At 60.0% G+C, this 14,042-nt stretch overlaps 1 protein-coding gene across 2 annotated transcripts in view; it reads left to right on the top strand.

The window, feature by feature from the left end:
• The first annotated feature begins 6,122 nt into the window (after positions 1–6,122).
• The window catches only part of CLUH (clustered mitochondria homolog), a 36,479-nt gene continuing 28,559 nt past the window's right edge, over positions 6,123–14,042 (top strand). The window contains exon 1 of one of the 2 annotated variants that reach the window (XM_074160759.1): positions 6,123–6,345. In XM_074160759.1, coding sequence (XP_074016860.1) covers positions 6,243–6,345 — 103 coding nt within the window. In that variant the 5' untranslated portion in view covers positions 6,123–6,242. Of the gene's footprint in view, positions 6,346–12,893; positions 13,744–14,042 lie in introns of those variants that run through there. The other variant, XM_074160757.1, reaches the window with a different exon arrangement.

Raw genomic sequence — 14,042 nt, 5'->3', positions numbered from 1 at the left:
GTACACACAAACCCTGCTGGGGCCAAACCAGCCCCAGGCTCAGCTTCCACGAGGAGCAGAGGCTGGAAAAACCACTTCAGCTGTGTCCCTTGCCATGTCCCCCAGGGCCAAACCACTGCAGGGCCCTCCAGTCCTTCCCCACTGCCTCCCAGTCCCTCCCAGCACGGGGCTTTGCTCCACCGGGGCAGCCTTGCCTGGTCTCCAAACCAAACCAGCAGCTTTATGCATCCATTCCCTGGATGTTCCGAAAGAGCAGGAACAGGGAGAGGCGAGGACAGCCCCGGTGGCCAGGCAGGGCGAAGGTCTGGCTGCTCAGGCACCAGCGGGACCTGCACGAGGGGCAGGCTTTGCCCCCATGTTCTGGCTACCAGCCCTGGCTGACCTGGCCATGCAGCCATGCCCAGCTGGGAGCCTTGGCTCCTGCCCGGCCTGTGGGCAGCAGCCTTCCGTGGGACCCCCACTGCCTCCACAGCCGGCAGATCGGACCCCATTTCCTTCCAGTTCAGTTTGAAACGGCTTCAAAAACATCGCCCTCGTAGAGCAGTCGGGCTTAGCCTGCCCGAGCTCCCCCGCAGCCTGCCCGTGCAGTCAGAGGTGTCTATTTTTGTAGTTCAATATTTATATACTCTATTAAAATGCTTTTATGAGGTTCTCGGCAGCAGTCCCTAGGCCAGCTCTTTGGTACAAACCCCGAAGCGCACCAGCCGCACTCGCAGGACAGAAATTAGCAGCTTTTGTACCTTGTCTTTGGCTGTGATGTGAGTAGTCAGGCTTCAGAGGGCAAGACCCCTCCTGCTCCCCCCAGGGCACCCTCGAGGGCTGGGACCCCCCACTCTCCAGCTCCTGCCGTGGTCTCTAACACACCCCTGAGTTTTGGGGGGAAGCCCAGCAGAGCCGTGCGCGGGCAGGTCCCCCCTAGCAGGGGTGCAGGGAGCAGTCGCCCTGCCTGAACCCCTCCAGAGGTGTGCAGCTCCTGGGGGCGAAGGCAAATCCCCAAGGGGACACTTTTGCAGTCCCTGACACATCCAGAGCCGCTGTCTCGGGGGCACAGAGCCCCCACCAGCTCCTGCCTGCCCTCCCTGACTGTTGCCCCCCTGCAGAAGGCTGCAAAGAGCCCAGAGAGGGTGGTCACATACCCTGGCTGCCTTACCGCGGGGGTGTCAGGCAGCACGGGGGGCATTGGTGATGCCCAGCGGGGGGAGAGCACCTGGGTTCAGTTGCACAAGGCGGAAAAGCCCCGAGCCTGGCTCTGGGTGAGGCTGGGGGGGGCTCCCCACCTGTTTCCCATTGCAGGGTGATTTAAGGCAGGCTGTGGGCGAGCAGGGGGGTGCTTGGGGTCCTGCTGTCGCCCACCCCCATGGAGGCAGAGCGGGGTGGCGAGGGGCAGTTCCTGCTGATGGCACTGGGGGTGCAGTGTTGCGGCCACCCCATCCTGGTGGCGTCAGGCAGGTGAGGCGTCGTTTGGCCTCTGGAAATAGCTGTTTCTCTCAGGTTCAGAGAGGTTGATTCGTCTCCATTCTCTTGTAACGTGGAAGAGGGTAATCCCTGTCCCTGCGGCGGTCGGCTGCTCCCCGGGCTGTGGTGTGCACAGCCGCTCTCCCCTCTCCTCCCCAGACAATCCTGACAGACACAGGGTGTCACATTTTTATTATAACATCCTTGATAACAGCGTGGTGTTCATGACGGACCTGAGCATTGAAAAGGGGGGGAGAGGTAGGATCCTTCTTCTGTGTAAATACCTTCCTAGCAATCATTTTTAGTGCCTAGTATGTAAATGAAGCAACCCTGTCTGAGCTGCAGGATCCTTTCCTCTTCACCACTAATTAGCAGCTTGCTCAAGGAGACGATCTCATTTCCAGTCCCCGCTGATTGCTTCTCCCTCCTCCCGGTGCTCCCTGGGGTTTGCGGGCAGCCGGGCAGGCCCCGAGCCCTGCGGTGAGGGGGGGGCCGGTTCCCAAAGGGATGGAGAGGGAGCACCCCAGTTCCCCCCCTCCGTCCTACTGTAACGTGCTTGGAAATGAGCCGTCGGGGTGAGCCCCCCCACTTTTCCCTGAGCACCCTTGCCTTGGAGCGGGAAGGATCAGCTCCTGCACGCTGTACCTGCTTCAGTCACTGCTGCTTTTCTTGGGGGGGGGAGCTCTAGAGATACTATATATACACTGATATATATACACACACACACGTACACACACACTTGTTTTGAAGGGAAAACACTGTATGATTGTAATAGAAATGATGTTGAGATAAATTATTTTAATCTTTGTATTTATATAAAATGATCAAAGAGATCAAAATGATCACATACAAAAAAAAAAAAAAAAAAAAAGAACAAAAAGGACAGCGTTCCTATTTTTCAATGAACAGGCTGCAGTTGGCCCCAGCAAGCCCCCAGGAGCCAGAGCGGCTCGGGCAGAGCCTCCCCCCCTCTCCCGGGGCACAGGGCTCCTACGGACCCCCTGCTCTCGGGCTGTAAATTAGCTCTTGGCCTGTGAGGTGTGACAGGGACCCGTCGGTGCATCCAGTCAGTGCTGCCGGACTCCCTGGGGGTCCAAAGGGCGCCCAGGGCTTGGATCCGCGCCGGGTCCGCGGTGCACACCGACTGGGGAGTGTAACCGCTGACACCTACGTGCTTTGTGTGGAACAAGCGATGTTTAATGTTGACTCGTAAAGCTTAATGATTAGACTGGAAGTGGACGCATAGCAATAACGCTCGGTTGTTAAACAATGTCTTATGTCCATAAATCACAATGTGCTGTGAGCTTTCTGCGGGCAGGGTGACAGCCGGGCGCCTCTCCTCAGCACTCCACCTCTTCGTTCTGCAGCTCTGCAGAGGCTCATGGATTCCATGCCTTGGGTTTGCTAATCTCTCTTTTCCAGATTATTATTTTTTCCTGCTGCTCTCTGAGAAAGTGATGTCTCGAAGCTGTGCAGCCCGGTGAGCAGCGGTGGGGAGGGATGCGCTGAGAGGCAGAGCCGGGGCTGGCGACCTGGGGCTGGCTCCCCCGGACGCCTTCAGCCCAGGGCAGACTGACCCCACAGCTCTCCCTCTTGACCCTGTGTATTAAAAAGCCATATATTTTCTGAATGTGTTTGCTGGGGCTAATCTAGGTACTCCCGGCTGCATCCTTCCCGTCCCCGCTGTGAGGGTGCCATGGCGAGGGCCTGAGCAGCGCAGCCGCTCCCCAAAATCCCTCAGGGGGGCTGTGTGACCTTCCCGCTGCGGCACGGCACCGCGCAGGGACCCCTCCGCTGCCTGGGGGGTGTTGGCCTGAGGCAGAGCCTGAGGCTTTCTGTAAACCACCCCGCTGCAAGTGAAGTGAGGGCAGGGCACCGCCGGTGGGTGTTATGCAGGGAACGTGGAGGGGCTGGGGTGGTCTCTCCTGGATGCCCTGGAAAGCTGGCAGCGACGCAGCAAGTGTCCCACCTGAAGCGGCCGGAGAGCTGGAGCCAGCGGTGGTGAGGGATCGCCCTGCTCCGCACAGAGCATTCCCAAAACAAGCTCCCAGGAGGGCGAGGAGCAGCAGCACCGCAGCGCTGCCCGGCTGGCTCTCCCCGCCACGGAGGCAAATCAGCAGCACGTTGGTGGACTTTGATTTTCGGGACCTAGGGGAACATTTCGTGGTCCTCGTGTGCAGCCTCGTGCGCTGGCTCCCGCTCCCCCGGTGAAGCTGTGGCATCCTGCCCTTCTCCGGGAACGCCAGCCCTGACGAGCCGGTCTCGCTGTAGAGACGCCGCAGCCGCCTCGGTGCACGTCTGTTCTTGTCACCCTCTTGCACTGTCGGTGCCTGGCTGCCAACTCCTGCAGGGAACGCGCGGGAGGGGAAGGAGAACTCCCTCCCGTCCGTCGGTTGCCTCACGCTGTGGATAAGATCGGCGATGGCGGTGTGCCGGGGCTGGGTGAGCAGGAGAAACCTGGGATCAACAAGCACCGCCGCCGCGGAGGATCCCACCGGGCAACGTGGCCCTTCAGAGCACGAGGATAAAAGTGCCGCGTCTCCTCGCTGGTTAAAAGCTGCCCTTTGCTCACCGAGGCCGGGGTTCTGCCCGTCTCCTCTCCCCTGGCGTCAGCCCTGAGCGACGCTGCCATCCCCGCTCCCCGCTGCAGCCATGTGAAGGGCTGGCGGCTGTGGGCAGGGGGACACGGAGCGTGACAGTGAGTGCTGCCACCACACCACGTCCCTTCGTTTCACCCTCCCTCCTCTCACGCCTCCAGGCAGGACCGGGGTCGCGAAGCTGCTGGTGGGAGACGTGCGCCCAACGCCAACCAGCCCCTGGTCCTCCTCGGGGAGCGGGGATGCCTCCTGCCTCTTCATCTCACTGATCTTGTGGCTCCCAGAAAATATCCCCTTTCTGGAAGAAAGGAGACTATTAGGCCACGGGAATGCCTCAGATCTTTGTATGTCTGAAAAAACAGACCCTTTTTTCCCCCGGGGACATGGGTAAGGTGCTGAGCCCCAGCCCCGCGGGGACGAGCAGTGTCTGTATTCGCGCGGGTGTTTGAAGGTCACGCAGAAGGTTGCTGCCATCCCAGTCCTTGCCAAGGCTACGACAGGCCTCCCCTGGTGGGGACATCGCCGCTGCCCAGCCGGAGCCGTGCTCGCGACCCCGGGGAAGGCTCTGGCAGAGGGAGCGGGAGGGAAGCACCCCTGGGTACAGCTCCTCCGGTCCCAGGGCAGCTGCGGTTTCGTCGGAGCAAAAATGTTCTCCTTGGCTGAGGTTGCGGAGCTCAGCTGAGAACAATAAAAGCCTGTGCCTCGTGCTGGGGAGAGCCATTGCGGTGGGACAGATGCCAAAGGTTTGACACTGCTCTGCTTTATTTGAATGTTCATTTGACGACATGACACCATTATTCGCCAGGACGATGTTAACGTCGACTTCGCTTTTTAACCAAGTGCTTTTCAAGACGCGTTAATACCCAGAGTAAGGAGCTGTACTTTAGGAGTCGTTGTAATATGCCTTTTTCTTAATAAAGAGATGGAAATCTGCAAAGGGTTGTGCTGTCCTGCCCCAGCGCCTCCAGCCACAAACCATGGACATCCATGTCTCCGTCCCCAGGACTGACTCCTGCCTGGGCACCCGGAGACCCATCACAGCTCCGGGGAGACCTTATGGCCCCTTCCCAGCTCCGGGGAGACCTTATGGCCCTCCACAGCTCCGGGGGGACCTTATGTCCCCTTCACAGCTCCGGGGAGACCTTATGGCCCTCCACAGCTCCGGGGGGACCTTATGTCCCCTTCACAGCTCCAGGGAGACCTTATGTCCCCTTCCCAGCTCCGGGGAGACCTTATGGCCCTTCCCAGCTCCAGTAGGACCTTATGGCCCCTTCCCAGCTCCAGGGAGACCTTATGGCCCCTTCCAGTACCTAAAGGGGCTACAGGAATCACCAAATCATCTAGGTTGGAAGGGACCTTTATATATTAGGAAGAGGTTTGTTATGCCGAGGGTGGTGAGAGACTGGAAGAGGTTTCCCAGAGAACTTGTGGATGCCTCATCCCCAGAGGTTTCCAAGACCTGGGGCACCTGGGGTTGTTCAGCCTGGAGAAAAGAAAGCTGAGGGGAGACCTTATCGCTCTCCACAACTGCCTGAAACCTCTTCCAGTGCCTCACCACCCTCAGCCTAACAAACCTGACGTGCAGACGCGGTGCTGAGGGACGTGGTCTGGGCGGTGGGGTTTCTCCGTGTCGGGCTGATGGTCGGAGCCCGGTGACCCGAAGAGCCCTCTCCAACCTGGAGACGATTCTATGGTTCTAAGACCAGGCTGGACGAGCAACCTGCTGGAAGGGGCTTGCAGCTAGGTGACCTTCAAGATCCCTTCCAACCCATTCCATCAACCGTGGGGCCGGCCGGAGCCCACAGCCATGTCCTAGAGCCATGCGGGACAGGCCTCACCGGCCCCGCCACGCCGGCTCGGCCCGGTGCGGGGCTCCCTGACGGGCCTAAGGCCCGTCAGGGAGCCCCGCACCGGGCCGAGCCGGCGTGGCGGGGCCGAATGCTGTCGCCCGCGCCGGTGACCTTCAGGGAGGCGCGGCCCCTTTAAGGCGTTACCCGGCGGGGCGCGGAGGTTTGTCCCCGGCCGCTCGCCGTAGCGCCGGGGTCTGCGGGGGGAACCACGTGGGGCCCTGGAACGGGCGGCGCTGTCCTTCGCGGCGGGCGGACGCGGGGGCTCCGGGCTCGTGTCTCCCCGTTCCCCCTCCCCCCCCCTTCTCTCCCTCCCCACCCCCCTCCTCCCCTCTCCTAGAAAATGGTGATTAAAGCGGACGAAATGCCGCCGGCCGCCGTGCCGGCAGGCGAGCAGCAGCAGGAGGAACCGGGGACCCGCGGGAGGGTGACCCAGCAGCGCTCCGGTAAGGAAAAATAAAGGGGGTGGTGGTGGTGGTGGTTTGTGGCGGAGGATCGGGGCCTAAACGAGGCCTGGTGGGGCCTGGCTGCTCGTACCGGGGGTGTCCGGTGCAGGGCCGCCGCCTCCTTCCCGGGGCCTACGGGATGCGGGGGGGGCAGCTTCTGCCAACTCGTCCCGCCAAGGGGAGACACACACCCCCCCCCGCCGGAGCGCCCCGCCGCTGGGGTCGACCTCCCGGTCCAGGCACCCCCCACCGTTTCTTGCGGGGAAGCCGTGCCGGGGGCCGCGGGGCCCGTTCCGCCGTTCGGGGAGGCTCCGCGCAAGCCCGCCGCCTCCCCCCGGGGACGGAGGCCGCGGCGCTGGCAACGGGGCCGAGACGCCTGATTCCCGCTGCCCGTCCACCTCACGGCGAGGCCCGGCCCGGAGAAGCGCCCCCGGCCGGGCCCGTCCCGGTGGAGCGGGGAGCCCCGGGCCCCGGTGAAGGTCACCTTCACCGGGCCGCACCACCGCGCGGCCGCGGGGGGGTGGGGGGGGAGCGGCCGCTCCGGGGCCCTGCGCGCTACCCCGGGCCGGGCCCCGCAGGCGGCGGAGCGGAGCGGGCCGGGGCGGGTGATCCGCGGGGCTGGGCCCGCCTGGCGGAGAGGAGACGGGCGGCGGCGGCCGGTCCCGGTGCGGGGCGGGGGGGGGTGTGTGTGTGTGTGCGGTTCGGCGAAGGGTCGCCGGTCGCCCAGCCCGTCGCGGGCACCGAGGGTCGCGGCCGTGCACCGGGGTGCGGGCGCTGCTCCCGGCATGGACGCTGGCCCGTCCGCTGTGGAAGGTAGGAGCGGGCTGGGTGCTCCCGGGAATTTGGGACGCGGGAGCCGCTGACATGGTGGGAAATACTCAGGAGTAAGAACTTGGGTTTTCCTGGGAAGGGCGGGGGTGCGAGATCGCGGCTGAAAATTACACGTTTTAGCTAGTTATTTGCTGGCCGCTCTGGCTTTGGGAGCCGGAGCGGCTCGGAGCAGGGACGAGGTGCAGCCCCGTGTCCTGGCTGTCCCCAGTGCTGTCCCCAGGACTCGGGGCATGGACCCTGCGGGGCTGCCCCGGCTGGGGGTTTTGCCGAATTTGGTGCATTGTATCTCCAAGAAGTTACGGTCCTCGGCGCTCGTTTCTGCCGCGGCCTTTTTCTCTGATCCTGCACGTGCAAGAAGGAGGGCAGCAGCAGCGTGGTTCGTGGCTGGCCTTCGTCCTGAGGCACTTGTATCCGCTGCGCGAGTGACCCGCCACTTCCTCCCTCCCCTGCTTTTATGGCGGCGAGGTGAATTTTTGAAGTTTGTCACCTAAAGCAAAGTTCATCGGCGTTTGGTGCTGGAGCAGGCTGGACGCTGTTCAAGAGTGGGGAGGGCAGTGCTGGAAGCCTCCCCCCCCCGCCTCCCCGCGCCGGGGTTTAAAGCAGGCGTCAGGCCTGCAGTGCCAGCAACCGGGTTAAAAAGTTACGCCATGTAATCCCTGCCTCTCGGGGCACAAGCTGATTGCCGACCGAGGCAGGGAGGTGGAAAAATCCTCCCCGTGTGTTTCAGCACCGCAGGATTGCTCAGGCACCTGGTGGGTCTGGGGAGGAGGGGGAGGAAGGCTCCTGTCCCATCTGGCAGCCTGGGGCTGAGGCCGTGCCTCTGGCACATGGCTCCCAGGCAGAGGTGGGGGCAGCCTGTCCGCGTTGGCACTGGCCTGACAGGCTCTGGTTGCCAGGCCTCTCGTTCTGCCAGGGAAGAGCCTCTGCTGTGGTGTACCCGCTGCTGCCCGTGCGGCTCGTGGAGCACCCGTCTGGGACCCCCTGCTTTGTCCGAAGGTGACTGTCGGTGCTGCTGGGCGGTGGGTGGGCTCCAGGGGGCTGCTCGCTCTGCTGTGCCAGGCGTCGAGACTTGGGGGTTGTTTCCTCTGCCTCTGAGAGGTGAGAGGGCTGGTGACTGCTGCTCTGCCTCCACGCTTGGCAAAAGTGTTGAGGCTGCTCCATCCTTGTGAGTGCGGAGACGCACCAATATGTGATCATCTAGGGTTCCTATAATGATTTCTGATGGGGGCAGTTATGGGTTAGGTTACCTTTCTTATTGACTAGCACAAGATCAAGCGACAACCATTGTGTGCAGCACTTCTTGGATTATTTCTGTTCCTACAGTTGTCACTGCCTTAGAACAAGTTTATCTCATGTGCAAGTTTAGCAGTGCTTCTAGCTACCATAAAATGCTTTTCAACCTTGCCTTGCCTGAATATTTGCTTTTCCTAGCAAAAACAGGTCCCTCTGTCCCCGCTCTTCCAGGCCATCCGTATCTTCAGCCACGTCTTCTGTTAAAAAAGCGGAGAATGCAGGTGTTAATGGAAAACTGCTGTGGAGGCAAGTGTAGCTGTGCCTTGGTAACAAGGTCAGAAGACTGATTCCTAATCTGGGGATCTGCTATCGCTGTCTGTCGCCTGACCTTGGAGGTTCGCCGTGTTTTGGAAAGGGCTGAATTGCTGGCAGTCGGGGGTTTTTTTAATATGCAGTTGTAACAGGCTTCGGGGGGAGAATCGGAGGAATATTGTGCAAGAGAAATCTGATCACCGCCACAAGGTTAAGAAGAGGAAAGGAGTGTGATAACGCAGCACCTGTGCGGCGAGACGGGGGATGGGAACCCCAGGGGATCGTGTCCAGAGCGGTTCTGCCGGTGGGATAACAGTGTCAAGCTCCCGCTGGAAGCTCGCTGCGCTGCCTGAGCAGCCTTCCTCGTGGGCTTCCCAGCTGAAAAGAGGAAGTAAGTAGGTCAGGAACACGCACCTAGATAAATCCACCCGCAGAACTGCCTCGTGCACGGTGAAAACAGCGCTGTGTTGCAGAGTCCCGTGTTTGTCTTCGTCGTCTGTAAATGACTACACTTGGCAGCGCACCCCTCTCCTGGCACCGCTTCCCAGCGCTCGCTTCGCTTCCTTGCGTCGTGCTCTATTGGTTGTACTAGAAAGTTGTTATTTCTAGAAGCTTTAAAGGTCTGAAGTTCATGCATGTTTTTTTGTTTGCACTTGAGGAGTAAAACCAGTCCATGGGGCAGTGCTTGGACACAGCACGAAGGATGAAAACCAAAGCGTGGCTACTCCCAGGGTGGCAGTGGCTTTTTGGAAGCAGGTCAGGTTTTCGCCAGTAGTCACAAGGCTGTCTCAGGGTTAGTGTTTGGTTCTCACTTCCTGCTAGCGTGTGGGTGATGTCGTGGAGCTCATGTGTGCTCATTTGGTAGTTGAGCTTTCTGTTGCGTTCCACCTTTTTAATGTGAGTGAGTCTGCGACTGGTGGTTGTCTGCCATTGTCCTGACAATTCAGCATAGATGTGCATACGCAGGCGACAGGCCCTCCCTCTTTGGGTGGGAAAATAGGTCTACGCTCCCAGCAGTAAGCTCTTTTCTCAAGCTGGAGAAATACCTGCTGTGGTGCTCAGCAGCCGCTTGACCGGCCCTGAGGGGAAGAATCCCGAGAAGCAGCCGCTAAGGTGAGGTTCCCTCCAGCACAGTGACGTTAGAGTAAGGGCGTGGGGTTTTAAAAATCATTTCCTTAGTTCACCCTTCTCTTTCTCTTTAAAGAGAAAACCGCTACTGCAACCCTTTGAGGAAGCTGCAGGCTCAGAGGAGGTTCATGTAGTTACTGCCCAACAACGTAACGCTGCAGGACGGTGACTCTTGCCCTGAGCTCCTGCGGGGGGGGATGAGCCTGGCAGCAGCCCTCCTGTGCAGGATCCCCGCTGGGTGAGACTGGGAATGGGGAGGGGGATAGTGCCCCTTAGCCCCATGTTCTGCTGGTCCCACTGCACGCAAAGCCTAACGGGATAGTTCCCTCTCGGGCTCCTGCTGTCTCAGTAGCGTTCTGAAACTTACGGTCTGTGCCAGAATAAAACACGTACCCAGAGAATTATCGACTGATTCTCGGTATCTGAAATGTGACTCCTTCACCCGGCTCCCTTCTCTTGAAATTTGAGAAACATGCTCTTCCTGACACAGTTGATGTTTTTGTTGGTGGTGATCTTTGCACTTTGCCTTAGGTCTTAGTCTTTGCTCCCGATTTCTGCGATGTTTGAGTTGCATGCTGTTGTAGCAGGGTCACCCAGCCAGCTGGGTTCAGGACTAAGTTTCCAAAGCTTTGGCCGGATAGAAAGTTTACAAACGGGTTTAAATGTAGTTCCCAGGTGTGGAGAGCACAGCGTGGGTAACTCGGGGTGCCAGATGCAAAGCAGGAGGCATTTCAGTGGCCTATAAGTGCCTGAGCCAGCAGCTGTGGGACCCTGGGATGCCCCAGGGCATGGCTGCCGTGCAATAGTCCCAGTATCAGCGCCACTACGGAAAAGCCACAAACTTCTCAGGAGGCTGGAATGTGGCTTGAGTTGTTTGGGTCTATCCAGGCAAACTTTACTGCGGATCCACAAGAGCTGGGAGTGGATGATTTCCCCACTCACCATCTGTGGACTGTTAGTGCCGCAGGAGAGACGTTGGGAGCAGGGAGCCGGGGGGCTCATCGAGAGCCATCCGCTGCAGCCCCCCCCGTCCTCTCCGTGTGAGCCAGTGCCTGGCACTGTAAACCTGCTGAGAAATAAATGCAGTGCTTATACCTCTACCCACAGATGGGTTATAACCAATTTGAGTTTAATGACGGCGGTAGAGCAGCTCTAATGTTTCACTGTGGGCCCTTATTAAAAGAAGTGCTTGTTGCCCCTAAAGTGCTGACAGGTTCTGGGAACTGTGGTTTCCGCTGGGGAGGTACCTCCCTGCTGTCTCCCACCTCCCCAAGGGGGTGTCCTGCAGAAACGTTTCCACCAGGGCCATCTCTGCAGCTCATGCCTATTCATTCAGTCAATTTATTTATATTCATTAAACTATTTATTTTGTTTAATTTGTTATTCAGCTAAAAATGAATTTGCATCTGCTGTACTGACACCAGCCTTCATGTGTTAAAGCCGCGCTGCTCTGAACTTTGGCTGGAGCTGAAGAAATGCTGCTCAGCTTCATGAGAGCTCCTGGCCAGGTACTTCTCCAGGAGGAGATTTCATCTCTTCCCAGAGGTCTCTTGATAGGGAGGAAGAGCTGAAGCTGCCGATACATCTGAAGTCCTTCAGAAATTATCAGAAAAACATGAGTTACTGATGCTCCTGTGATTTTAAAGTTGCTCCTGAGGCCATGGAGAGCTTTTGGTCCGTTTTCAGCTGGTTTCTGCCTTTTTCCTGGTGGGTGGCTCCCTGGCATGGGGGCTCTGGGGGCTGCTCCTGGCGTTCCCAGGGCCTTCCTGGGGGAAGGGGTTGCCCTTCTCTGGGTGTGCTGTGTTGGCCATGAGCAAGAGATCATGTGTGCTCTGTGGTCTTGGCTTTGGGCTAGTTTTGGGTTTTTAGTGCTGGGGACGTGGCATGTCTTGTTCTTCTGCTCAGTGCAGAGTTGTGCCCCTTCCCAGCCGTGAAGCCAAGCGTTCAGGGGACTTGCCGAGGAAGCCTGTGACGAAACCTGGGGTGTCAGGTTTGCTGCCCAGACATGAAGACTTTCCCGGGCAGGTCCAGGGCTGGTCGGTTCGGGCTGCAGCTCTTGCACATCTCATCGTGTGTTTGAGGGATCCTGCTCTTCACGTGTGTCCCAGGACACCGTGGCCACTGAAGGGACCCAGGTGGCCGAGGAGCTGTGGTGCCAGGCCGATGCCCCGGGGGAAGGCTAGGAGGAGGCCATGCTGTGACCTGCTCGGCTGCAGCCTCCCCAGGCACCCAGGGCTTGCAGAAATCTCCAGCCCCATAATCCCTGCCTCAGTTGCTGGGATTTCTTAAGTTAGCACGGAGAGAGGAGTGGTGTTAGGCGGCTGTGCCTGTGGCTTTGTGGTTTGTGTGTGATATGGCAGAGCAGGGGCAAGAGGACGGAAAATCCGTCTGGGAACCACTTACTGGTTGGCTGCCTGGCTGTTTTGTGCTCGCCTGCTTGGTATGGATGGCTGTGCCCCGGGCCCCGGCGTGCCATAGTAACTGCCCTCGCCTTGTAATTCAATGCATCTCGCTCGCTGGCAGGTTTGGCAGTGCTGGAGGGTCCCACCGCCCGTCCCAGGCTGCACCGCTGCAGCGCTCGAGGTCGGGCTATTTATAACCACCATCGGGCAGGGGCCATCGGGCCGGCATCCCTCTGCGAGCACGTCTGAAGAACCTGTTAGATCCGCGGCGGGTTTCGTTCTGCAGAGCTTTGGCTGCGGGGAGCTGCTCTGGGTCTTCATGGGTACCATGGCAGTGTGAGCGTGGCGGGCAGGGAGGGGGTGAAGGTGCCCGGTGGGAGAACCGCTGCGAGCCCAGCGCCCCGTTCTGGCCAGGACACTCTGTGGAGTCGGCTGCCGGTCCCCTGCCTCCCGCCACCCTGGGGCCAAGCTGGAATTTTCTTTGGAGCAGGCGGCCGGCTGGGTGAGAAGGCGAGCAGGTCCGGGCTGCGGAGGGCGAGGGCTGCCGCGTGGGAGTTTGCCTTGTGGGGACTTCAACAGATGTGTGCAAATGATTTTTAACTTCTCTAATCGGGTGCTGTATGAGCCAGGCCGCTTGTGATCATGGGGAACAGCCTTTTCGCAAACTGCTGCCGGCATGTCACCGATCTCATCTTCCAGCCGCGCAGCTCCAACTCGCCCGATGAGAGGTCACCCCTCTTACCGAAGCCTCCCACGGGCTGCGCCGTCTGCCCGGAGACGCCAGAAGCTGCCCGGTGTGCTGGGCCCTACCCAGACATCATCCCCAGCGAGGCGGTGGCTGGGAGCCTGCAGAAGTGTCCCGAATACATCCCAGAGGCCAAGGACGAAGGAGGAACGGTGACGGTCTGTGATAAGAGCTGTTTGAGACCTGGCGCTGCCGGCCCGCTCCAGCCGGCGGGGGCATCCCGGGCAGTGGCTGTCCTTCCAGCCGACCTTGGGGACGGGCCGGCGGGGCTGGTCGGTCATGCTCACTCGCTCGAGGCCTGCCAGGGCTGCGTGAAACCTGAGGACGGCGTCTCAGCCCATAGATCCTGCCGCCGGCAGGAGCACGTGGCGGCAGCTGACGGGGGGGATGTGGCCCCCGGAGCACGTCCCGCCAGCTGGGGCCACGGCGAGGGACGAGCAGCCTCAATGGGTCCGGCCAGCGTGCCGAAACGGGGTACCGCTCCCTCCCCGGGGAGCCCTGGGACACCTTCCCCTGCTCTGCCAGCCAGCGCGGGGAAACCCCCGCCAGCCCAAGGGACAGTCGCGCCGCCTGTCCCCCATGGCGAGGCGTCATCAAAGGCTTGGGACGCAAGTTCTGGTTTTGTCGTGACGGGCCCTGCTGCCTGCCCCGATGGCAGGTCAGGCTGGGATCCTGGCTCTCCGGCGCAGGCACTGCCCTGGAAGCAGCAGAAGAAGAGGAGGAAGAAGAAGAAGCTCTCACTCCTAGGTGCTCAGCAGCGTGGCGTGCTGTCGTGCTTTTTATGGCCCTAGCGGGGATGGGTGGCTGCGTGTGCCCGTGGGATGGGGCAGGAGGGAGAGGGGAGGCAGGGTGGTGTTTGACCTTAACAGCAGAAGGAAAAGGAGGAAGGTGGTGAGATATCCCACCCGGGGTGTGTACCACAGAGGGACCTGTCTGGGCCATGACCATGTTAGCAAAACAAACACCGGGGGGGTTGCTTATTTTTTTCTTAATTCATAATAATCCTTCTTTCATTTGTGACTGCACACATGGTCCTTGTAAAGGAG

The sequence above is a fragment of the Numenius arquata genome, chromosome 18, assembly GCF_964106895.1.
Source record: "Numenius arquata chromosome 18, bNumArq3.hap1.1, whole genome shotgun sequence".
NCBI lineage: Eukaryota > Metazoa > Chordata > Aves > Charadriiformes > Scolopacidae > Numenius > Numenius arquata.
This window is presented reverse-complemented; position numbering and strand designations above follow the sequence as displayed.